Here is a 27,057-nt window from a genome sequence, read left to right as displayed (position 1 = left end):
AAATAACAATAACAATGATAATGGGTGATTTGCATATTTCACCCTTGCCCGCTGGGCTAAGATCACCCTTTACATAAAAAGTGGCTGAAAAAAAATATAAGGGTGACACTTGTGCGTTGACTCGCATGGCTGCTCTTTTTCTCACAGAGTGAATTTTCTGATGTCGAGAAAACACGCTTATTTTTAAGTAAAGCTTATAGGAGCCTTTCGGAAACCTAATCGATCAATTCTACCTCTTATTTTAAATTAAATAAAGAAAACAAGCTTTTCAACTGAAAATAAGGAGCAACATTAAAACTCAAAACAAACAAAAATTATTCCATATATGAGAGGGGTTGCCCCCCTACTCAATACCTTCCTCTTCACGCTAAAGCTTTCAGTACTTAAAAAAAAACTTCCTATTCTGATTAAACACCCCTTGTGTTTCAGGAGTCGTTCTTAAGAAATTCGGACAAACAGCCAAGCGTAAAGAGCAAGGTATTGAGAAGGGGGAAAACCCCTTCATATATGGAATATTTTGTTGAGTTTTAATGTTGCCCCTTACTTTCAGTTGAAAAAACTTGTTTTTTTTTTATTTAATTTCTGATCGTTTTTTGAATAATGCCGATGAATCTGGCTCACCCTTCAAGAAAAATTTCCTCCCATCAGGGGAAACTCCTCCGTAGAAAGCTCCCCCTACTTAAAATACACTCCGAATAGTTCCATCCTCACCCCCCCCCCCGTAAAATTTCATGCGGACGATTCAGCCAGACAAATTTTCCTTAGCATACTTTCATATAAAAAAGGCTTTAAATTCTAATCATTTTTCTCATCACTCCAGAAATCCCCTTTCCGTGGAAAAATTTTCCCGGAAATCCAAACCCGCTGAAAATTTTCCCCGAAAAACTCGCCCTGAACATCTCCACGTGCAAAATCGAGTTGGGAAAGAGACAGTAAGCCAAATAAAAGAATTTCGAATAGGAATTCTGTCAAATCCCCAAATTTCCCTCCTCATGGAAAATTATTCCCTTAAAAACCCACCCAAGAACTAAATCACTCCACCTCCAAAAAAAAAACGTCTGTATACTTCCCAATAACGGGCTATGGGAGGGTCATGCAAACCCTAAAGGCATAGTTATTGGATCTGTCAACTATGCTGAACAAAATGACTATCTCAAAATTTTGATCGGAAGACTTTGTGGAAAAAGGGGCGTGGCGGGGGGGGGGGGGGGCTAGTTGCCCTCCAATCTTTTTGGTCGCTTAAAAAGGGTACTATAACTTTTAATTTCCGTTCGAGTACATCCTCTCCCAATCTTTAGGGCCATTAGTTCGATACGATCATCCCTGGGAAAAAAATACCAAAAAAACAAATAAACAGGAATCCGTGATCTTTCTTCTGGCAAAAAAAAAATAACACAAAATTCCATATTTTTATATATAGGAGTTCGAAACTTCTACAGTAGGGTTCTCTGATACGGTGAATCTGATGCTATGATTTTCATTGATTCCTTGACTTATAAGGGTGTTTTTCCCCTTTTCGAAAGTCAGGTAAGTTTTCTTAGGCTCGAAACTTTTGATGGGTAACAAAAAACTTGATGAGTCTTATATATTTGGAATTAGCATAATAAGCCGATTATTTTGATATACCTATTGATATCAAACTTCTGTTTTTAGAGTTTTAGTTACTATTGAGCCGAGTCACTCCTTATTTACCGAGTAGTTCGTTATCACGAACGGTTTGATTGTATGCTCGAAACACTATTAGCTCTCAATTTGATATGTTATGATGGGAATTCCCTAATGGTAAAGATAACAAGTCACCTAACAAGTCACACAAAAGACACTAAATATCAAACAATTTTTCTAAATCCAATTTGATTAAAGCTACGCAAAAAAAAAAAAAAAAATTCTGAAATCTTCTCCCATGATACAATTGATACATTATGTCACTGATCTTACGACTATATGAAAATAACTGTTCCCATTGCACATCTGTAGCGGCGAATTTCGAGCTCAAGTGCTTCGATCGTCACATCTATTTTGATAAGCAATAGTCCACTCGTGGTAAATATTTATAACGCTAGTTCTCCACCACATATACTACTCTGGAAACTTCTATTAAAGCGTGAAAATCTTGAGATTCGCTCTGTGTTTCTTTGATTTGCCAAGTACCTTGTAAAATTACCAGCATGGACACGAAATAGCATCCAAATTCGGCTCTACAGCCTAGTTGACCCGAGTTTAACAGTTAAAAAATTCTTAGTCAGCGATAAACTAAACCTGAAACTTTAGAAGAATCTGATAGTCTAAGTTTTCTGTTCGCTTCTTCTTTTTTTCAGAAGCTATTGTATTTTTGTTGCTGCTACTTTTTTAGGTTCCTTTTCTTTTTGTTCCGTTTTCTTTTCTCCTTTTTTTGTATTCTGTCCTTGTACACTTGTTGCATTCGACAGGTACGACATGGATATTGGGAATATGATGTTTTAGTAGTCCAGTGATTCTATAAAAACTTAATTACAACCATTCATAAGAAAGGCGATAAGAGTGAGTAAGATAATTAGAGAGGCATTAGGGTTCTTTCTGTAGGAAGCAAATTATTTAGTACGATAATAATTATTAGATTAACAGATGCCGTTGACAAAATTTTAAGAGAAGAACACTGTCGGTTTAGGAAGGGGAGAGGCTGCATCGACCAAATTTTCACTGTTAGATTAATAACTTAGAAGTGTCTGAAACATCAGACCCCATTTGACCTCACAAGATACCTAGTAACAACAACATCAATCAAATACTACAAGGCTTGGCGATTATCTTTGTATGCTAAAAAACAGTTAAAACTCTTTTAAATCAATCGCTCGAACTTCCGACACTTTTTACGATCATTCACAGATACTACTGCGAACCCTGAATTTAAGCCAATTTTAAGGCAATAGATCAATTAGCCAGTCAAATATTCTCGTTTTACCAACGTGCCCTCAGTTAAATAAAACAGTTTTAATCTTTAAAATCTATTTGAAGCCTTTATATCCTTGGAAATCTCTCATTTCCTTGTTCATTGTCTCTCTGAAAACGGGGCAAATTTAAGACCTTGATAAAGGAACAATAGCAATCATTTAACAGATGTTGCGGGACCTCTTCGGAAATAATATTATGAAGGTGTACATTCGAATTATTATGAAGTATATCGATCAGAAGTATATAGATAATATACCTGTATGACCTCTTCTCAGTCAGAAAGATATTTCATTCTCAACAAGTCAGATAGAAAAAGTTGCTACAAACTAACAAAGACCGTGTATGGCAATAAAAAGGACAAATACATAGTTGGAGCTGATCAGGAGCTACGATTTTAGTTCCTAGGCACCTTAAGGTTACATTCATTGCTCAACAAAGTCGTGTCGTCTCTTATCAATGTTTTTTTATTATTGTGCATACTTGGGCGCACGTTGGGCGCAAAACCCCTATGCCTTCCCAACGCCAGAACAAAATTTGCACTTTACTGAAAAAATACAAATGAATGTGCATTGTCAGTTTAATATACATATACCGATATATAGTAATCAAAGTCTTAATATTTCTGGACCTATAGATATACGTAGGGGTGTTAAACAAGGCTCAGTAATCGGCCCTGTGATATTTAACAATGCAGTACGTTCTGCGACAAAATCGATAAAAGATTTTTGATACATGATGGAATTGATGCTAGTGATCTATATAACGCAGATTATCTACTTTTGATAAGTGATAATCTAGAATCTTTACAGAAAGCTACTAATGCCGTGTCGTCTGCACATGGTAATATTGGGCTAACAATACAGCCGTCTAAGATTGATTTCGTCGTTTTGAACGACAAAACATTGCCAAATCGTGTTGTTGATGTTTGCGGGAAGACAGTTCTCCAAAAGGATAAGTTTGAGTATCTCGGACTCCGACATGGGAATTCTATCAAAGCTACTAAAAATCCAGTTATTGCAGCACTTAAAGAAAAACTGCAGAAAACTTGCGGTATGCTAGCACGAACTAAAGGTCAATTTGACAAAATTACGCTTGATCGTCTCTGTAACGCCATGTTCGCGTCACATGTCTTTTTGTTAACCCCTTTATGGAATTGCTTTAGTAAAACCGAACGTAACCAAATTCGTTCAATTTTTTTTGGTATTGCAAATATCTATTAGGAATTCCCATATGGTTCAGAAATCTTCTATCGATTTTTTCGCAGAACGTACTGCATTGTTAAATATAACAGGGCCGATTACTGAGCCTTGTTTAACACCCCAACGTATATCTATAGGTCCAGAAAGCTGTCCCGCAGACCGTATTGTGTGTTTAATTTTTTTTTTCTAGGGCTGATTGTATCGAAATAATGGTCCTAGAAGATCGGGAAAGGGTGAATTCGAACGGAAATTAAAAGTTCTAGTGCCCTTTTTAAGTGACCAAAAATATGATATGAAATTCGCTCATTGTTTACGTATAGTATTTGTTATTGGGAATCATACAGACATTTTCTGGGGGGGGGGCAGGGGAATAATTACAGATGAGAAGTATACAGACATTTTTTTTTGGGGGGGGATTTCTTCAGTAAAGTGCAAATTTTGTTCTGGCCTTGGGAAGGCACAGGGGTTTTGCACCCAACTTATGATAAAACTTATTTTGTGGAAAAAGTTTTTGTTAAAAGTATTTGTTATTGGGAATCATACAGACATTTTTTGGGGGGGGGGGCAAGGGAATAATTACAGATGAGAAGTATACAGACATTTTTTTCGGGGGGGGGGGGTTTCAGTAAAGTGCAAATTTTGTTCTGGCCTTGGGAAGGCATAGGGGTTTGCACCCAACTTATGTAAAACTTGTTTTGTGGAAAAAGTTTTTTTAAATTAATTTTATGTAAATAAGCAGTATTTAAGCCACCCTTCGGTTTTTCTTGTATTTATTTCGTTAATTTTATTCATTAATAATACAAACATATATCTAAACAAAATTAGAAAAAAAAACACCATAAAGCATAGGTTGTGAGGCATGATAACCAAAGCCTAAATATAAAATGCCAAAACCAAAAAAATAATGCCTTACTTAGTGTACTAAGGCCCAAACAGGCTTATTTATTAGGCTATACAGAACACTTTATACTTATTGAATAGAAACTACTGTCCCAAATATATATAAATTAATATAATAGATTTGGTATGTCTTTTGATTGCACAAAAAAAGTAATACTCCCCCTCAAAAAGGAATTGCTAGATTTCGATACAAATCATATCAGTGCATTTACCACGTTGAAGAGCTCTGTATTCAACTTTTCAATGCCCTCTCTCAATTCATGCATTTATATGCGACGACCACTTTTGGTTTGCTTTAGTAATTCTCTTTCCAGGGGTGACCATGTCTAGCCCTGGTTATAAAGAGTTGGACGGGGTGGGGGCTATTCTAGCAGACCTCTTTTGTTCTAGTGCCCCTTTTAAGTAATGAAGAGATTATGGCGTATCAAAGAGCTGTTCCTATCACAGTCATGCCAAAAACGACGTTTTAGGGACCAAACAGGATCGAAATAAAAAGCACAAATGCTAGAAAATGGCACAAAATACTTAGGAGTAAAACCCATACAAACGGCACAAGGAATAGAGCCTAACAACCCCGCACCTCCTGCTCACTTCCATTCCTTTAACAGTCAAATCAATGTACAATAGCATACATAAGCTTCATCGTTAAAAGATGGTTTTAGTAGGAGGTCCAAATTAAATGGTATGAGTATATTGGCCTGTATGTGCTGGTCTATTCTGTATTTTATTTCTTTGTAGCTGACAAGTCGGCTGCCATTTGCAAGGTTTACGATCCCCATATACTGACTACTTAAGTGAGGTAACATCCAGAACCGGCCAAGGTACCTTTCGAGCTGGGTTGAAATTCTTCCTAAGGGTTGAAAGTGCAAGTTACTGCCTGAGCAACGTAAAAGTCTAGGGCCGGAGAATCGTGCTTTCGCATTGCAAAGATCCAGCAAAGCCAACTTTTTGGCTTGTATATACGACTATTATTCTGATATAGAAATAACTTTTCTTTTTATTTGGGATAAATACATACTCGTATATGTATACATTTCCAAATCACAGTGGGTTTGTCACTCCCCTCCGCCCACTTCGCTTCACAGCACAGGCCTTCTGCCCTCGTGAACGGTCTATACCTGCAAAAGTACCCTTGCTTAGAACCTTTGTCATTCATAATGGTCTTCGTTTTCCCCACCTTCCTTCACTCCCTACGGTCGTACATCCATGAGCATGGCCACAAACTTCATAAATCCCTCTCCTCAAAAAAGTCATAATTAAAGGTCCAAAAAAGACAAAATTACCCATTACTAGAGGACGGCTGCGTCACCCCCCCCCCCCCCCAGTGTATAGAATATGATATGCCCTGTAACTAAAAAACTGCATTAGAGAAGAAGAAGAAGAGAAATAGAAAAAAAAAGAAAAAATCCTCTCGTGGTGAGAGGGATAGCTAAGGGAGCAGAAATCTTCCCCCAACAATGGGCAATTTACGCTCGTTTTACATTTTAATGGCTCTTGAATAGTATGAAAAACCTCTTTTTCTTTTATCTAATAAATTAGCCAGTGTACGATATCCTTCTAAAGTCTTTTAAAGTTTTTTCTGCAATAAAGGCTATACGTCCGCAATTTGCAGGCATATTCTCAGTTTTAGAAAACCACGGTTAATTTCCAAAATGAAATTGTATCATTTAAGGACTCGAGAGGTCTTTCACTCCCAGAGACAGAGTCTTCTGTAATAGGATTAAATCTAAGACTATGAGAAAGGAACAATAGTAATTATTAAACATATCTCGAAGCTTTTCTGACGGAAAGATACATTGGAGTCCACTTTGTACCTCCAAAACTAGAGATTGAAAACTTGCGTAACCTTAGTTCATACAACATGCCAAATAACTACCCTTCTGCTAATAAATTGGCAAAGGAGGGGAGGGAAGACGGAGGTTGAACTGCTCACAGCCCCGCAATCACACGCATATAAATGCCTTGTATGATTCCGTTTTTAACAAGGTGCAATAGCCTACCATTTTGTACTAAGATGTATCAGCAAAGAACAGGCAATTTGCATAGTCTGAGGCCCTTGCCCCTGAGGCAGTGTTGACTTGTCTTCTTGGAGGCACATCTTTCAGATGTTTCAACCGCTCTGAATAAAATCGCTATCTCGAAGTTTTGACTCAATGCCATAGTGGCTACAGGGTTTTCTAGGGTCAAAAAGGACGACGGAGGGGGGCTAGTTAATCGAACGAGTCTTTTCTGAAGTTTTTTTTTTAAGTATGACAGAGCCATAAAAAATTAAGCGGGAGAAAGGCTGGAGGGGGCTGCAACCATACATATTAAAAATAATTGTTTGTTTCCGATCTAGACAGAATACTACATGACTACCTTTCTGTTTAAAATTTCGTGGCTGGGAGGTAGTTGGAGGGGACACAGACACATTTTGTGCCTCTAATTATAAGGATTGAGAACTTGCATGATTCCAGTCTAAACAAAATGGAGTATATCTAACTTTGTGTAAAAGAGTTGGCGGCAGAAGAAAGCAAGGTTGAATGGGTCTCGGGCCTGATTTGTGCCAGCATTCCTTTACACATAGATTCCATGCATGATTCCAGTTTTTAAAAGGTGCAACAGACCCACCTCTTCTACTAAGTAGTACGAGTGCAGAATATACCATTTAGATAATTGGGATCCTCGCCTATGATGCTACGTAGGCAGGTCCCTGATATTTTGGTCAACCTCAGATTAATAATATTGAATATCTAAGTGATGATGTGGAAAAGGTCCAAAAAAGAGCAGTCAAAATCATCCTTGGAGAAAAATTTGTAGATTATAAGTCTGCTGTTGAGTGTTTAAAGATTGAAAATCTTAGAGATCGCAGGTCCCAGTTGATAATGCGTTTTGGGCAATTTCTCTTTGCTAGCTCCAAGCACGGAGATTTTCTACCCCCCGTTGCCAAATGAGTATTAAATACGAGAAAGAAGAACAAATTAGTACCAGTGCGTTACAGAGCTTAGTGGTTTAACAATTTTTTCGTGCCGTTTTTTACCACTGCCTATAACACAATTCCTTAGGATTAGGTTTGTAAATAACAGCGATAGTTAGTTTGTGATTTTTTATCTGCGACTATGAAAGTTGTCTTTAATAATTGATTTCTGATTTCTGAAGGGTAGGGCTATATCGTTGTTTTGACCCGAAGCCAGGGGGAAGGCTACAGAGATGCTTGGCAGAAAAAGAGGCGGAAGGAGGGGCGGAGGGGTAATCAAACGAGTCATTCCTCAATTATCTCTGAACATGATGAGGCACAAAAAAAAAAGGATGGACTTTGATCTTTACTTAGTCTACGTTAACGTGTAGATTATGAAACAATTCCAATGCTAAAACGTGATATTTTTTTCCCGGGAAATAGACCATGTTTAAAACTGCGAGACAGGAATAATTGCAATTTTTTACGGTATGCATACACTTTTCCGATATAGAACAATTTGTTGGGAAAGGGCAATATTGCGAATTGCATCATTTTTATGTTCACACGAGTTTTTACACCATCCAATTTTTATTTTGAATACATATCCCTTCAACAGTTATTGGTGCTGTTGAGAACACATCCAAACAACAACATTCATGGCTGTTACTGAGAAAAAACTTAAGCAACAATTTCCATGGTTGTTGCTGTTGTAAAACAAATTTCCTAGTCACCCGAAAATTGATGTATTTCAACCCAATAGATTGTAGAAAAGTACCCTGAAGCAATTGAACTACTGCGACAAACACATTTGTCTCCTTTGCGAAAATCCTGCAATCCTAGGGGTAAGCTCATCTTAAATTGCAAAAGGTGGTTGAATGAACGTAGCCAAGGTAATTTCGCCATTCCATTTAGCAATTTAGCCATTCCTTTGGTTAGGCAATCAAAGAAAAATTAAGATAAAATATAAAGGATAAACTACTTACTCTCCATCTAGATTTTGCAAAATTTTTCTTCAGTTGTTCAGAAACAGATCCATGTATATTCCTGTCACTTGCAGCATTGCCACATATCCTTAAAAAAAAAGCTCGATTGTCAAAATACTTCCCATTATAGAAAGCTTTTTATTACAAAATCGCAATAGGAGAAAATACGACACAGAGAATAGATACTTTACAGAACAGCTGAACGATAGAAAAAGTTAAATCTGGTATGGTATTCAAAAATGATTTAATATAAAATGAAAAAAATAAAGATTTCAATTTAATGACATCAATATCTAGTATTTTCCAAAATCTAGGGGGGGGGCAATATTGTCGTATCTTCAATAAGAATACCAAAAAAGAAGTATTGTTTAATGAAAATACCAAACAAAATTCCTGTTCACAATCTGAGGGAGAGGGAGATAATTCCTTGGTGAAAAAGAACTCCTCCTCTCCCCAAAAAGAAATGATAAAATTCCCCTCTGTCCAATTTTTTTTTTAAATACCTGAATTTGAAAAATACCCTTTTTTGGGTTTTTTCGTTGAAAAATGTTATTTTTTTTGTATTATCATTAAAAAGAACTGATAGAACAACTAGACGAGCTTCTTATCACTAGATAAATTTTTTGCCCGCAGGATATCCGGGCCTTAATTTTCTGGTGTGCAGAACCGAAAGTTTTCTTTCCATAAAGGTCAGGTAAATGATACGTAAATTTGTTACCAATATTGGTCCGTATTACGGGATAGCAAGCCTTGCGTCTTGGTTATCATTTAAATTTTAATCGGAGAATATTAAAGTTTATTGCAAATCCAAACTCATCCAAAATTATGTTTCCTATTAAACTTTTAATAGCAGTAATGCTAACACGGCTAAAGTAAGAGTTATTAACACAAATTTTTTATAAGATAAAGAGACTGATGGAAGATTCTGACAAAACTATGCAGCAGACAAAGCGTGTCAAATCAGATTCCCTTCTCCAGGAACAATAGAACGAAGTGTTTTCTAAAGGTCTCAGGAGTCTCACAGGGAATCACTTTTAGACAATTTGAATAGCACATTTCAACACAATGACAGCTTGGACATTATTTACATAGTGATAAAAGCTCGAAGACAAATATTCACAACACAAAAAAAAGAAGCGGAAAAGACAGGTTGTTGGAGCATAAACATCAAAAAGGTGGGTCGTGTTCCCACCTTTATGCTTCTTGTTATAGATATAAACAAGAAAATAAGTAATATTCTTGCTAATAGAAAATCAAGCAAAAATTAAGCTTTACGAATTTTTTTTCCTTAAACAAAAAAGGTTATATCATCAAAGTTCAAAACTAAGATTAGATAGTATTATTTTTTGAAAGAGTAATCCACAAGCAAATATTACCATAATTTTTCTCATAAAAAAAAAAAAAAAAAAAAAAAAAAAAAAAAAAAAAAAAAAAAACTCCTCCATAAAAACGGATATAAATATGAAGTGCTAAAAACCAACAACAATAACCTGCAAAACATATTTATCACAGTATGGCGAGCACTACAATAAAACAAAACTAAGATAATTTCTTAAACCACATTGGCATTGACATAACGTATAGAAAAACGAGCAAAAATGGGGTTTTTAAAGGCCAAATGAAGATACTGACAAAACAAAACAAAGTGAATGCTTCGAGGGGACAAAAGATGTCCTTGTAGAGCAAATTTTTTAAACCCAGACCATACTATTTTATTGAATAAAGCTAGCCAAATTTCGCATGACAAAGGTATTGTACAGCACTACAGAGAAGCTGTTGAAATTTATAAATACCAACATTTAGGTCTAGCTTTCAGCAGGGACTCAGGTGATTTAAGAATAAATGAGTCGTATTTCGGTTTTCTCAAAAGAGAAGTCGATACTTTAGTAGTCGCAGATAAAACCCTTGTACCATTTTCCCAATCACATAATAAGACACGTCAACAGCTCCTTGGATCTCAAAGAGTGTCTGTAAGGAATGCAATTATTAAAATCAGAAATCAGATGACATAGTTCTCCAACTCATTCAATAGCTGGTTAGTTTTGTTTTGAGTGAATGAATATTTTCTTTTATTTCTCAGTTATTCACTAGTATCCGTCGATGGCTGTTCAAATTTTTGGATTTTGTGCAAATCGCGGATATTGGTGAATGACTTTTATGTTTGTTAGGTATTTTGTTTTAATTCTTACAATTTGTTGCTTTTATTCAATTTTATCCATCTTTTAATTTTTGTTTTTTTTTCATTGTTTTTTTCACATTAACATTGACTTTCAGCGTGTTATTTTGTTGGTTTTTTCTTCGGCACTCTTATTGATTATATCTTCTCGTTTCGCACTGAAGAAGAGGGGCGTTTGTCCCCTCGAAATGTTCGCGTTATTGTGTTTTGTCAGTATTTTCATTTGACCTTTAAAAATCCCATTTTTGCTCGTTTTTCTTTCTTTATGTTAAAATAAAACTATGCATAATCAATATAATAAGGTAGGATAAATGAAGAAAAAACACAGCACAGTAGAAGATACCACCAATAAACAACTTTAGATATTATTCTAGCCCCGCGGGCAATAGATTTTTAGCAAATATGTTTTTGAAGAAAAGAACTTGCGATAATAAAAAAAAAAAGCTGTTCGGAGCTAAAACAGAGGAAAACTGTCTGTAGTTAATGCTCGCCTTTTTTTTAAATAAGTTGAATCTTGGTGACGAGACGATACACGAACATATTTTTTTAATAATAGAACGTTTTTTTTTATAATACGTCTGTTATTTTTTATATATATTTTTTTATTATTTCGTTTTACATTATTTTTATCTTATATCATTTTAAATGCTATATTACATTATTATATATTATATTATTATTTTTATAATAGAAAGTTTTTTCTAATAATACGTCGTTATTTTTGTAATAATAGAAAGTAGTCAAACTTTATAATAACTAAACATTTTCCTTTAATGTATGTAAAACGCACGAGAATATTAGAACCCCGCCTCATATACCATGCACACCTTCAATTTAGATGCAAAATTAACGCTCTAGATATCTGAATATCAGAGACTATATATATAATGTGGGCCAAACAGATGCCAAGGGGAGATTGGGGCTTCAGATTCATGCCAACCCAATAGCTAATGATTTTTACAAAGCACATTTTCTTTATAGTGTCGAGAGACATCATTTTGTGTGCTTTTTTTCTCAAATTTATGATGCATTAATGTTATTGAAATTTGTTACTATTAAGTTTGATCACTTATTTTCAGCTTCACTTCATGAAACCCAAAACGAATAGAAATTAAATGAACAATCAATGCAAACAAACATACAATAGATATTAATATAAATAAATAAATAGATTTTAAAATAAACAAAATAATTTTAAAACGAGTTGAACTTAAATTGAATATGCAAATCAAGCTTGAAACGAACGGAAATCACTACAAACAAGAGTTTGGGTATCGCCTCAGTAAACAAGCGATAAGTGAAGCTTCGTTAATGCTAATGAAATAAAACAAAATAGGATGAAAATATAAAAGTTCAGTAACAAATTTGGGCTATATATTTGAACATTAGGGGGGGGTAAATCACAGCATATATTAAATACGTAACATAACCTAACCTAGGTACCTTTTTTGCCCCTTCAAAACCTAAGAACTAAAGTTTAAATATTTGTCACGGAGTGAGCAATACCTCACTAGGCAGCAAAAATTTGTTTTTCATATAGCATCTTTGAGATTTTGATGCGGTCTTTCTCTTATGTTTACTGGATTCTAAACAAGTACCAAAACATTTGCCAAATAATGATTTTAAAAATGTTTATATGCCTAGGCCGAATAAGAAGTCTGAGCACTACAGAATCTACAGAAATCTACCGCTAAGAATAGAGGCAATCGACTAGAAATTATCACAAACATGTATGATGTTGCCAACCCCAATCCCTTAGAAAAGTAGAATTGAAGGTGTCTTTTAGCCAACAGATTTTTATATCCATTTGAAAAGAATAGATTTTATAGGAAGAAAACATTGATGTAAATAAAGGTCTTTCTTTAACATTAAAACTAGAATAGTAGTCACAGATATTATACGTCAATGAGTTTTACCAGAAAAACTTACCAAGGGTGCCCTAGCGCCTGCTTACATGTATACCTCTTCTCAACATCAACACACATCAGTTTTCGTATAAAATCTTTAGCCGATGTAGATATATCATCCCAGTAAGGGGAATCAAACTCAAATTCACCTAGAAGAGAAAATACATTAGATGTCATTGGCAGACATAATTGAACAAGTCAGGAGTAGGTCTTCACCCCAATTCATAAATTTCAAAATTTCCTGAATTATTTCCTATAGATTTAATTCAATTAGTTCATTTTAATTTACCCTTATAATCCCGAAACGTTGGAAAAGACGAAGGGCTGTCGGACTAAAAGCAACGGACTTCTTCGAAGCCCAAAAAAATTACCCACTATTTGATAGCCTTGTTCACTCCCCTTCTCACTTTTAGTTAGGATTTAATGCAGCCATTAGCTGTGCATATTTATCTTATGGAAAACCTGCATAGTTTAAAGAAAGAAAAAGGTCATTTAAACATGTGAATTAAATTTCGGTAAAAGTTTTGTAAAATCTATGAGATTTACAATAATTAAAGTTAAGCTAATTATAATTGTAGCTGTGCCCGTACCTCAATATTCAAGTGAAACTTGGCCAGTAAAGACCGATTATGAGCGAAATATCACCACATTTGAAACTTAACAGAGAGTTCAAGCATTCCTTATCCGACTTATTGGTTTAGCACTAACTTCCCAGAATGTAATCTGTAAATAAAAGAGAATAACAAATATTTATCTGGTGACTTGTTAACTGAAGCGTTGTGGACAAGCAGGCGAATAATAGCATTTTCCAAGTGCGCTTCACTGTAAACATAGCTTGTTAATAAATCAACGAAGCAGGGCCGTATCCAGGATTTGTTTTTCGGGGGGTGTTTTACAAAAGGATTTTTCTTCAGGGGGGTTTTTACAAAAAAAATTCAAAAACGCGTCAAATATTTGTTTATGTGCCTTTTTGTTACGTTTTTGTGAGTTGGACAAACATTGAGGGGGGGGGATTCAATCCCCCCCCCTGGATACGGCCATGCCATGAAGCTTTAGCACATTTCATAATGACTGTCCCTTTTTGTTTTCTGTATACCATTCCGCTATCTTTTCCATTTTTGAAAATATCAAATTTTTTATTTACATATGACGTCACTTATCCTACATTTTCCGGGGTTAGCAAATGTAAGTTATCCAACAACTAGTCCAGACCATTTGACGTAGCAATCCTCTTAGTCTCTGACGTAATTCACATTTCGTAAATGCTAAGGATAAGTAATCGGGCTTATCGGATAAGTAAGCTTGGTATGCTCTAACACACTGTAAATGACTCCCTCGCATAGCGGAGAATACCTGCGTGGACCGGATATATGTTGTTTAGCTATGATTGCAAATTCCTTCCATTCGAGATCTTCTTTCCGTTTGCCCAGAAATATAGTCTAAAAGTGAACTATTCTGAAAAACGTCAATAAGTTTGGGAATTGGTTATTTTGACAAACAAGACAGACGCAAAAATTCTCCACCTGAGAATATAGAATGCAGAACTTTCAGTAGTGTTTGAGCAAACAAACATTAGTCAAGGTCTATTTAGATTGCTATATGCGTGACCCCACCTTCCCTACTATTTTCATGCTTACATCTTGTTTGAATATTTTTTCCTTTGAACAATGGCGTTTTCACCACTGGTGTTAATTTTAATTCCGCTGTTTTTTGAAAATTTTTGAGAAATTAGGGATTAATTCTCACAAATTACGCATTACGCAAAGAATTATTTTATTTGGAAAACCACAAGTAAACTCTCATATAGCTTTTATTACATAGCTTCCTATTCTTTTTTCAAACAACAAGACTGATGATTAGTCTAAATCACTAAGAAACTTAACGGTTTCCCACGTGCTTTTCAATTAGCAGGACGGAAAAAAAACCTGAGAAGAGTTGGCATCTGTTATTTTTTTTTTTTTTTTTTTTTTTTTTTAATTTGTCAATCCCAGAGCAGCAGGGATTTCGTGGAGAGAAAAGGGAATTTTTATCAAAACCATCAGGGTGCAAGAAAAGGAAAATACCATTTACAGTTCAAATAAGCATTTGCAAATGTTAGTTGTTTATATATTTATGTTCAGCATATATTTCTTGATATTATTTTCCGGGTTTTCTGTTTCATTTTCTGCTGTTTTTGTGTTTTCCCTCCAAGATTACAACAGTAAACAACTGGCAAAAAAAAAAGAGGTTTAATTAAGCTTCTGTTCAAATTAAGCAAATAAAATATGCGAAAACAAAGAAGTTAAAGTCTATAGCATCAATTGTTTTGCTCCTTGAATTTTAGCAGCATAATATGACACCGAAATTCCCACAGCAATGGCTGCTGTAAAAATTTTCAGAGTAATAATTAGGGTCTCACACATGCTCTCCCGTAATGTGTGCTGTGTTTTATTACTTTTCCTTCTTGTGGTTAGTTTTGGCAAAATTTCGAAAAGTGTCACACCATAATTAGTAAATTAAATTGGAATATTAAATAGGTGTTTAATTGGAAGTTAAATAGGTGTTTCTTCAATTAATTGTTCACCGACAACCTAAGATAAAACCAGCCAGGATCAGGCTGAGATTACAACAGTAATGCTTAATCCCTTTTAAGTAATATAGATCATAAATCCATTACCCAAAAGCTTCTTTTTACCTGTTGGTTTGCACACTTTCCACTATTAAAGAGTGAGCTTTATCGGTATATGTCCATATACACACTATTCCCCATATTTGTAGGGAAAAGAAACTGTCTATCTATACGACAGTTGAAGATTCTTGAGGATAGACATCTCTGAGATTTGAATTTCACCAGCAAAGGAGAATTTTGATCCTTTTTTTTAATTTATTTTGGATACAGGTGAAGGCATTTTACTTAGGTTCACTTTCCTTTCGGTTTCACCAACCTTATCCGCCTCCCTCAAACAAGGGCGTCAAACTCGGACCTTATCCTCCACATTCGTGTCTAGGGGTGGTAATATTTCAACATAAAACATTTGTTTCTGATGTCAATCTTGTATTTTTAACAAAATAACATTGACGACGTAAAAAGATCAACTGCCCAACCCCATTTCTGTAATTCATTTGTCTTAATGTGACCATAGATACGAACACTTATGTTCTAGCTCTGGACTGTTACTGTCAAGTGAAAACGCTTGTACCGTTTCACCATTTTTTGAACGCATGAATGATTGAAAACTAGCGAACCACCTTAAAACCAAAGCTATTCTTGGCTAATAAGCTTAAAAATAAGCTGAAGTTGAGGCTTTAAATAAGCTTAAGTTAATCTCTGAAACAATCGATAGCATCTAAGACTGCTGGAAACATCCCAAGACCATATATGCTTTTTATGCTCATATATGTTTAAAGTATAAACTACTTTGGTGGTACTAACATTATTTTGCTTCTGGGGTATACTATTCTACTTGCGGTAAGTCAAGGTGAATCGCCCTTCATTTTCCCTATTTCGTTTCAAATTAAACTCAGTGTCCAACTTTCCGCCAAAAACTTTAGCAGTCCTTTTCTCGCTATATCTACCATGTGACATCCATGCGTAGAGCGAAAAAACAGGCACATTTCTATGAAGGAAGGACAACGCCATTTCTTGTTTGATCTTTGTTCCGTCATCACAGACTGTAACACGAAAGTTCTCTTCACAAAGCAAAGAGAGAAAATTACATACAAGAGAACAAAACATCAAGTCCACGAAAATTCTTAGATCCATTTTATTAACATTTCACTAGGAATAAAGCTTTACCTTTTAATATTTGAGCAAAAAGGTTTGCATCATTTTCATCATAGAAGGGTGGATATCCACACAGCAAGATATATGCAATGACACCTATACTCCAAACATCTACTGATTTACCATAGGGCTTCTGAGCCAAAACTTCGGGAGCTAGAAAATCAAATAATTTTAAGAAAGGTATACTAGTCCTATATGAAGCACCAGTTTATTATCGATGGTGCTTAAAGGCCTAAAGTAAGTAAAACATCTTTCCAGTGGTTCTCTCCGATAAAACATCAATTAAAACGGTTTGTATTTAAAACCATGTGAATAATTAAAAAGTTTATGTTGAATGCTGTGAGACCATAACTGCACACAGGAAGTATGATGGGACAACCGGTCTGAAGGAATTCCCGTCTGTCACTGAGTACAAACCTGAAATCTTTAACCAAAAATTTTAAAACACTTTTTGAAAAAAAATAACTGGCAAGTGAGAAAAAATTGCCATTTGAAGCTGATTCAGGAATGGTAACTATGAATTTGACTGATAAGGAAAAACTTTATTATGAAAACAAATTTATGGGAATTTCGAAAAATAGCCTGGAAATCCTCGACAACGGTGTCTAATCGAAATGAAAACTACCCTATTGGAATCGCTATTGTCGAGAAGTCCATACAAGAAAGTTAGCATTCATAGCAAGTTAGCATTTGTAGCATTCAAGCATTCATATGTCCTCCATTCATATTTTTTTTTGTCATTCCAGCACCGCCATACATTGCAGTCACACCTGCTGCACTGTCTGGGATATTTATCTCAGTTGATTATCAATCCCTGCTGTTGTTATCAATGTTATCAATTATCAAGTGACATAAATACTCGTAGATAGCAGAGCAGATATAATTTTAATGGACGCAGATATTGCTCAAGAGGCGCTTGGGTGTCAATGACATTAGGGATATCAGGCATGTGTATGATGATACATCTAAGTCTCCAATTGCGGCAGTTGTTGTCCCAATCCAAAAGTTCGATGGCAAAACGTTAGTTCTTCCGATCAAAATCGCCTGTAACAACAAATATTGGACATGGTTTTCATCAATTTAACAATGCGGTAGCTAGGAATGTAGAGATTTCTGTTGCTGCCAAACAACGGCTAGGAGTTATCTAGAATGGTGAAAAATACAACACGAAGAAACGTGTGCTTACTTCCCTTTGATGATTCGATTTCTTCTGGTCGCGAGAAGCGACGGAAGACAAGACAAGAATCTCGATGAGATAAGAGAGGCTTGTTAAGAGAAGAGGGTGTGAAAGTAGAGCTCGATTGAATAAAGGAGTTCTCAAAACATCAAAGGAAAGATGTGACGCTTGAATAGGCTTGTAACACCATAAATCCTCAGCCAATGAGAAACAAAGTTATGTGATGAAACACAGAATGTTATATAGGGCAATTAAAAGCCAAAAATGGAAGAGGAGATTGAGAGGCTGATTGATTCATAGTAGTGAAAGAAAAACGGTTCACCCCTGAGAGTACATGTAGAGAAGCAAAGAACAACTGATAGGATCTTGAGATATACATGCCAACGTAGCAGTGCATTTTGAACAGTGTCACGACCATCGAACGATTGCCAGGAGAAAGGTTAGGGTAAGGGTGCCACTATATCCACTGCTTGTCATTTAGACAATACTTATTTGGCTAAGAATGTATATTTTAAGACGCTTAGAACGTCGCAAAAATCAATACACATAGATCCTGGTTATAAGCAACCAGTCTCCAAGATAATCCAAAGCAATTCCTCTGGGTTCAAGGAATTCTGAAAACATCGCTTATTCAATAGCATTGCTTTCGCAAGGGTAGAGATACCTTTCAAGATCTTGACGAGAAATAGGATAAAGCTGATCTCACAGACAATGCAGATAATCTATAAGTAGCTTAGAGTGAAGCATATGGCTGTCAAGAACACTTTACTCAAATCTTGGTATCAGGCAAACTTTCCAGATCACGTCTGATCATGGAGTGACAAAGTCAACCAGACCTTGACTTTAACAAAGACCAACGAATCGTTGACATATTCATATGGGGCATTTCTGGCCTCAAATTTTCACAGACAAGAAGTAACGACCCAATAAATCGCGTATCCCCACAAGACACCCAAAGCGACCCCACCAATTGGAAAAGCTTCAGTGAAACAATACCAGTGGAAATATTCTGATAGTTTCCGTCATTTATTTCTTTTTATTTTAAGACAATTGTGCGCCAAAGTTAGGAGAGGACCCTACTTCAATGTACATAAATGTTATTAAGAATTAGACTGAGTGAAATGTCAAGTTCTATTTTTTTTCAAGACCGTGCAAGGTTATTCTCATCGGACTATTTTTATTTTTCAGGGAGAAGTAAACTGGAGGATGGGAGACTCCAGTGCTTGGCCTCCAGGTCTATCTGGAACCAGCCATCACCACCATCATTTTCTGCATCGCCATCGGTGTAACTTCTATGGTTGATGTTCACCCCAGTCATCGTTACCAACGTCATCGACACTACAATTTGTGATACAGTCATTTTCAAGGTATTTATTTTTGTTGTTGATATTATCTCCGCGGTCTTCAATGTCATTCGTCTTAAACATCATTCACGTCATCGCTAGTATCATTGCATCATAAAACCTAAAAAATATCTCTACAAATCCTTAATTCCTCACTCATGGGCCTACTACCTATTCGTCTAAATTTTAAAAAGTAATACACTGCAAATGAAGCTGACAAATGACGGTTGAGCTTTGCTAAAATTAATCTTGCCTGGTTTAAACTTTTCTAGGGCCAAATTTGCTGAGATAAAACTGTCTTGCCATTATTACACGTTAACTTATCAGGTCTAAGTTAATAGAGTTAACCAAGCGGGACGACATAGATTCTTTTCTAAAGCCGTTGGAGACCAACACTTGTTGTTGGAGACGAGCAAGACAAATATTTCTAAATTGTGTCGAGAGAAACAAGAAACAAATTAAAGAACAAACCTGAAATATGCCAACAAAATCTTTAGTTGCACAGCAACTACAAGGAAATCAACCGACATATTTTTAATTTACCTTGCTGGAGTCACAACTCAATCAGAAGCCAATTGGTTGTAGCCTAAGTTAAAAAATAACAAAACAAAGAAAAACATTAAATTAGTTTTACACATTTGTGCTATATATTTACAATAGTTTTTACTGTGATGTTATAACATATTTTAAAAATTTGAGTCAATTATATTGACAAAACCTTACAATAGTAATATTTCCATGGCCTCTTGACAATTTCTATGTATAGAAAATTGTTGCACATTCCAGCAAGTAAACTTCAAAATGCCTTCTTGACTCTTCAAAATCACTAGAAAATTCACAAAGGCTCACGATTTCACATTAGCAGTGTTATGCTACTAAAATACACGCAGCAATAGTAACAAGAGACAGTAACAGACAAAAGAAAGAAAGTTTCAGTATCATCAGAAATAAAGACTTTATCCCAAAACTAGTATTTATTAGCTAGTTTTCCACTAAAATTAGTTGTTTTTTTTTAATTGGGGGATTCCCCACTCGACAAATGTTCGGAATAAGGCTCTTGAGAAAATAATAGGGAGACGAGAAATTAAAATATGGAAATTGAGTTATTTCAGGCATACTAAAAGGTTTTCAGAAGACAAGGTAAACAAAAATACAATTCAGCCAACCTGTTAATCTTACTAGGATCATAGAAGGTTACTATGATAACGTAACGCTTTGAGGACTGAGAAAATTTAGCTTCTAAATTAGAATATACATCTCGGTATAAAAGGAGTTGAAATCAGGAACACGTCATAGGTACTTTTACCTATCAGCTACCGATTGAAACCACCCCCATTTCTTGTATTTTTATTTTTTTTTTTTTATCAACCCCAAAAATTATAGTTACTTAAATTTTCACCTTGTCTCCGTACTGACAGCAGAGCAGAACTATCGTAGTAAATGCATATGCATAGGAAAGTAAAGTAATATTTTGCCCGATGCCCCAGTCAGCGGAAAAACAACACTTTACCTTACCAATACAATACAGTCACTACAGTAATAAGCCATCCCAGGACTATATACATCAAAAGCCAATTCTTTTTATTTACTAATTGTTATCGAAATTCAATTTTTTAAGTTTCGGTTACTATTGGGACGAGTCACTGCGTACTTACAGTTCGATAGTACGAATTGTTTAATTATTCAAGAAGAATTTTCTAGCCTTGAAAAATATCATGTGATTACATTCCTAATGAGCTTATCAGAGGATTTTACTGTGTCTGAGCCTTTGGCAAAATTTCGAAAAACTTGCTCATAAAACTGATTGAAAAGCAAATAACTCGGCCTAGACCTCTGAAAACCAATAATAAGACGTATTTTAGGTTATTTCTTAGACATTTTCCCCCAGGAAACACACAAATAGAATTTTTTCAGGAAACGCGTCTTTTGTTTCGTTAGCATTTTTACCTCAATTCCAAGGAATATGCGGCTTTCTCATTAAAGAATATAGTTTTTTGACATCTAAATTACCCAGCAAGAGGCAGTTTTCAAGAAACAAAACTTTTGGAATTTTGATAAAAATTTCTTGTACCCGATAAAACCATTTCTTTTTAGTTAGCGGTTTGGAACGGCTTTTTAATCATGGTTGCAGTGTCAGATGCGACTTAGCAAAGAACGAACTCTACAACTCCCATACTATGGCCCATAGAAACCAAAAATTTAAAAACATGTTTGAAAAAAGAAATACGAGTTAGGATCGAATGGTTCTTTAAGATTCGTAGTACGAACAAAACAATAAAAACCAAAGATTCAAAAACATGTTTGAAAAAAGAAATACGAGTTAGGGTCGACTGGTTCTTTAAAATTCCTAGTTCGAAAAAAAAACCAACAAAGATTTAAAAACATGTTTGAAAAAAAAGAAATACGAGTTAGGATCGACTGGTTCTTTGAGATTTGTAGTACGGAAAAAACAATAAAAACCAAAAATTTATAAAACAAGTTTGAAAAAAGAAATACGAGTTAGGATCGACTGGTTCTTTAAGATCCGTAGTACGGAAAAAACAATAAGAACCAAAGATTTAAAAACATGTTTGAAAAAATAAATACGAGTTAGGATCGAGTGGTTCTTTAAGATTCGTAGTACGGACAAAACAATAAAAACCAAAGATTTTCCGTGTTCAGCACTTCAGTATTTTCTTTCATTCCTGAAAAGCAAGATCGGGCTGCGAATAGCATTTCCAGTAATTAGTTACTATTGAAAATAAACGTAAAATTAGAATATGAAAACTTGAAATTAGTATTTATAGAACTGTAGGGGGGATGGGTTTTAACCTACTACACGTCCCTGAAACTAGTACTAGCAGTTTTCTGTTACTTAATTGAGGTGTTTTAAAAGTTAAAATAAAAAACTTTTTTTTATCTTCAAATACCCTTTTTTATTAACATTTAACCAATTACGAAAATTAAGAGCCTCTCATCCTTTGTCTTTCAAAACTTGTTATGGCTTCTACTCATTTCTCGTCTGTATACCGTTGCTAAGCTGTTATATAAGATTGATTATCTGCTACAACAAAATATTTGATAGGTATCTAAGTGGTGATTCGTTTTAACAATATCAAACAGCTCCCACATTGACTGCATTAATGGTAATAATAAAAATCCAAAAATAATATCGCCAACTGCATCCAAAATTTTTTTAACATTTAATACTTTTGTTGCATTATTAGTCCTTCGCTTCAAATAAGTAGCAATAATAAAGTAATACTTCACACTCCACGCGCAGTCCCTATAATTGACCGCAATCTATTTTTTGAAGGAGATGAGGGGGGTAGCCAAAATAGCATTCCTAATATACTTACATGTATTTCCTTGTTTTTAGTAGACACATATGTCTAGAGTTATCTAGAGTTTTAGCGTGTTTTCAAGTCTTTTTTTTTATCTCTACAGTGAGTGTATATTTTGTAGCCTGGAGCCCAGACACCCCCGAGGCTCTAAATGCAACTATTAAAAATACAGGATTCTATTTTCTCTGGCATCCTTTTGAGCAAGCACAGCTTGCTCAACGAACAATAAGCCTTTTACAAAGAATTAAACAAAAAAAAACAAGTTTTTTTCAACTGAAAGCTAGGAGCAACATTAAAACTTAAAACGAAGAGAAATTATTACGAGTATAAAGGGGCTTGCCCCCTCCTCAACACCTCACACTTTACGCTAAAGTTTTTTCAGGAGTCATTATTAAAGAATTGGGACAAAACTCTAACTTTTGCGTAAAGAGCGAGGTATTTTTGGTCACTTAAAGAGGGCACTAGAACTTTTAATTTCCGTACAAATGAGCCCTTTCCGGATATTCTAAAAACCACTGGGTCGATAGAATCACTACCTAGAAAAAAAAACAACAAATAAACACGCATCCGTGATCTTTCTTCTGGCAAAAAATACTAAATTCCACATTTTTGCAGATAGGAGCTTGAAACTTCTGTAGTAGGGTTCTCTTGTATGCTGAATCTGGGGTCTTTCCCCCTTTTTTCAAAAATCCGCCAAATTTTCTCAGGCGCGTAACTTTTGATGGATTGGACTAAACTTGATGAAACTTATATATTTGAAATCATCATTCTAATTTAATTCTTTTGATGTATCTATTGGCATCAAAATCCTGTTTTTTAGCGTTTCGGTTACTATTGATCGGGTCGCTCCTTACTTACAGTTCGTTGCCACGAACTGTTTGATTTCAAACAATAAAAGATGTGACGCGATTCTGGCCTAAATTCACTTACCAGATGCGAGCCGTGGGACATTAACCCCGTTCTTTAGCACTAAGATCTTACATCTTTCTGCACAGATTACCGTTCTTTAGATCATCATTGTTCCAAGATCTTACTGCTCACTAATGTTAGTAAAACGTGCAAAGAACGTCATTTTTCTGCCACATAGAACAATGATGATATACTCATCTTTGTTCTTAGACCACTGATTAAAGCAGAATGATGAAAGGCGTTTGCAAAAGAACGGTATAAGAAGCAAGGTCTTAGTCCTAAGATTTCCTTAAAAGCGTTCTTTGTCGAAAGATGTAAGATCTTAACACAATGATGAGCAAAAGAACGGCCTTATTTTACGGAAAGGTAGAATATGGGCAGCTTTATAAAATACGTAACTGCTAACTATATCTTTTCTACCCGAGAGACTTCCTAAATGTTAGATGGCGCATAAACCGAGTTAGTAAAATACTTGCTGTAGTTTTTTTAAGGACTCTAAGTGTTCCTTTCACTTGTCCCTACTGACTATAACTTTATTCAGATGTGAATAAATTTAGGAAAAGATGAGCTACAACTTCCTACGTTAAGAAGTTCAGTTTCTGGGCAAAATTTTGAATATCATAGGGCTATTTATTCCAGAGATAATGACGTATCATCTGGTGATAATGGGCAGTGGCAATACAAACCACAATCCAATTTGAGATCTCAGAGGATTAAATAGCAAAAATCAAGAATAGAAAGGGTGTTATTTGAACAGTCTGAACTATCTAACTATTAAGTAGCGCCTTGAGCAATGAAAAAAAAAAAAAAAAAAAAAATCAAACCGTTCATGGTAATGAAAAGTAAGTAAAAAAATAGCCCTTTTCATTACAAACGAAAACTTCCAATAACAGAAGTTATACATTGAACAAGGTGTTGTAACTGGTAAAATTGGTCACGGTAAAATGGGGTATTTTACGTATATTGCCGTAATTTTTCGGATTCTCGTAAAATTGGTATTTTACCTATTTTACGTAATTTACGTATTTTACGTAAATTACGTATTTTATCTATTTTACCGGTATTTTTTATATTTTAATGACAAATTTTACGACGCCTTGCAATTTTCAGAGCACAAAAAGGTGTAGAGGGTAGCAGAAAAAGGTTTGAATATGATTTTGTTTTGTGTACAGCTGTGTTCCCCAGTTTAAAAGGCCGTCTGTCTGACTTAGCTCTCTTGTTATTAGAACGATAAACTACTTTATAGTACAGGTAATTCTGATTTTAAAATGGTGAAACATTAGCTGAAATAAAATTTTATTAGTTTTGTGAACTGTTAAAGACAGAAAGGGCTACAAGCAGGATTGATATATGAACAAAAAAAATTAAATAGCCAAAAAAATGAGGGTAGTGTCAGCCAGCGGACAAAAAAGAAGCGAAAATGATAGAGGCGGATATTTCGTCAGGGACTTTTGCCCAGTTGTCTTCAGTGCTCAAAAAAGAAAAAAAAACTAACTTTTTGAATTAACTCTTAACTGAGCTGAAGAAACACAGAACCAAACAAACAAAAAACAAAGCCAGAATAAATGAAAGACTAATCACCAATTAGATCGGACAAGAATTCTCTGTTTAGTGACTGACTTAGCTTGTCTACTGACCTAAGTTTCATTAAAAGTGTGATCAGACGATCTTAATTTAAACTGAAGAAAAATATTATGTGAATCCTTTAATTTTAAGTTATTGTAAATTGGGTTTATAGGAATATCTCTAGTATCTCTATTTAAAGCAAGGTTTTTTTTTTAAGGATTTACGGATTTTTATAATTTCAATTGCCTTCCTAAAAGATGTGGGAAGCCATTTGCTTCAAATATTAAAGTTGCCTCTTCAAAAAGAACTGCATGATCTCTCAACAATGTTGAGGGCCCAAGCAGAATCATTATCATAATTTTTATTTAAAAATTCATATCTCAATGAAGTATTCCTACCGTCTTTTCCCCGGGAGCCGGCGTTTAACCCCCCCCCCCTCCCTCGGTAAAATACCCCCCTGAAAATTTTTCCCCTCACCCGTGGAAAATACCCCAAAAAACATTCCACCCTCCCCCGCGGAAAATTCCCACTATTTTCCCCTTGGATAATTTCGGATTTTCATAAAAGGGAAATCGAAATTTCTACTCTCTTGTTTAAGTCAGGGGCATCGTATTGCGTTACCTATAGTGAAGGCCCATAAGGGTTCAGTGTATTAATGTTTGTTCATTTATTTTTTCCCAGAGACTTTTCATGTGGAAGGGCTGGTCGAATAAACTTTGGAGGGGGCTCAGTCAATCAGAAATCAAAAGTTCCAGTGCCCTTTTCTAAGATTTAGCCTGCTTTTCAAGCAATTGCTACTGAATGATTTGTTACTGACTACAGAGTCTAAAAAAATAAAATTCTTATCCTAGTTTAACGGCCCTTGTGTTTCAGCGGTTGTTTTGAAAGATTCTTCAGATAAACACAGAATTAGCTTTAAGGGAGAGACGATGGGAGGGTGGAGGTAGAAATTGATATATAGTTATCAGGACCGTACCCAGGACTTTTGTTTGGGGGGGGGGCTTCGGAACAGGCAAGGCCACTTGAATTCAAGTCTGAAGGAGAGGAGCTAGATTTGCAAGCCAATCCTGTTGAAGAGAGTCTTAATGACTGTGAAAGTGACTGAATGTTCCGCTATTATGATTCAGTGCTTAGTTAATAAAAGTCACCAAAGTGTTACAAAACCTGTCTTTTTTACTTGTATTTGATATTTTTATAAGCAAATGAAAAATAACATTTTTATGATATAAGGAATGTGGCTGAATACGGTTATTTAAATATGTAAGGCGGTTAGGGTAACATTTCTTAGGTTAAACATAGACAAAATGACAAATATGATTTTACTCCCAAATAATAGTAAATTTGATGTATTTATTTTATTCTATTTTTATTTTATTTTTTTCAATTTTTTTTTACAAAATGGATTTCCAAAATCAGGCACTGTCCAATTGCTGAGGTATTATCTTAGGCACAAGATTACCAAATTGATAAACTAGACATTTAATTAAATTGAGGAAACTCCAGATGAAGGGGCATTATTACCTTTTTTGAGCCCAGGAAAATCAGAATCTTAAAAAATTTCACTAAAAGCTCTAAGTGATGCTTAAGAAAAATGGTCAACTGATCTTGTCGCTACAAGGCAACTCTAAAACACCAATTTTACTCTGTATTTCTTTACTGATTTAACCTTATTTTACCAATTTTACCTTATTTTACCAATTTTACCAATTTCACTTACCGAGTTTTTATTTTAACAGTAATTTTACAACATTAATTGAACACAGACTTATTAACCACCCGCTCTGTGAAGAGAGTAAGGCTAAAGAGGGGGCAGTCCCCCCCCTATATACGGCATAATTTCGGTTTGTTTTAAGTTTTAACATCAGTCTTTACTTTCATTTGAAAAAATATGTTTATTTTTATTTAATTGGCACAACAACTATATCAATCCAGTTATGAAACC

At 35.0% G+C, this 27,057-nt stretch overlaps 1 protein-coding gene across 4 annotated transcripts in view; it reads right to left on the bottom strand.

Moving 5' to 3' along the window:
* CaMKI (Calcium/calmodulin-dependent protein kinase I) overlaps positions 1 to 27,057 on the bottom strand; it is a 117,655-nt gene that overhangs the window by 18,764 nt on the left and 71,834 nt on the right. For all 4 annotated transcript variants that reach the window (XM_089094326.1, XM_089094327.1, XM_089094329.1 and 1 more), the window contains exons 7-9: positions 16,810 to 16,950; positions 13,057 to 13,183; positions 8,952 to 9,039 (exon numbers count right to left, since the gene is read on the bottom strand). In XM_089094326.1, coding sequence (XP_088950452.1) covers positions 8,952 to 9,039; positions 13,057 to 13,183; positions 16,810 to 16,950 — 356 coding nt within the window. The remainder of the gene's footprint in view (positions 1 to 8,951; positions 9,040 to 13,056; positions 13,184 to 16,809; positions 16,951 to 27,057) is intronic.

Source organism: Artemia sp. Qi Xiang Cuo, chromosome 9, assembly GCF_049724085.1.
Source record: "Artemia sp. Qi Xiang Cuo chromosome 9, ASM4972408v1, whole genome shotgun sequence".
Lineage (NCBI taxonomy): Eukaryota > Metazoa > Arthropoda > Branchiopoda > Anostraca > Artemiidae > Artemia > Artemia sp. Qi Xiang Cuo.
The sequence above is the reverse complement of the archived record's forward strand: the minus strand, read 5'-3'. Positions and strand labels throughout refer to the sequence as shown.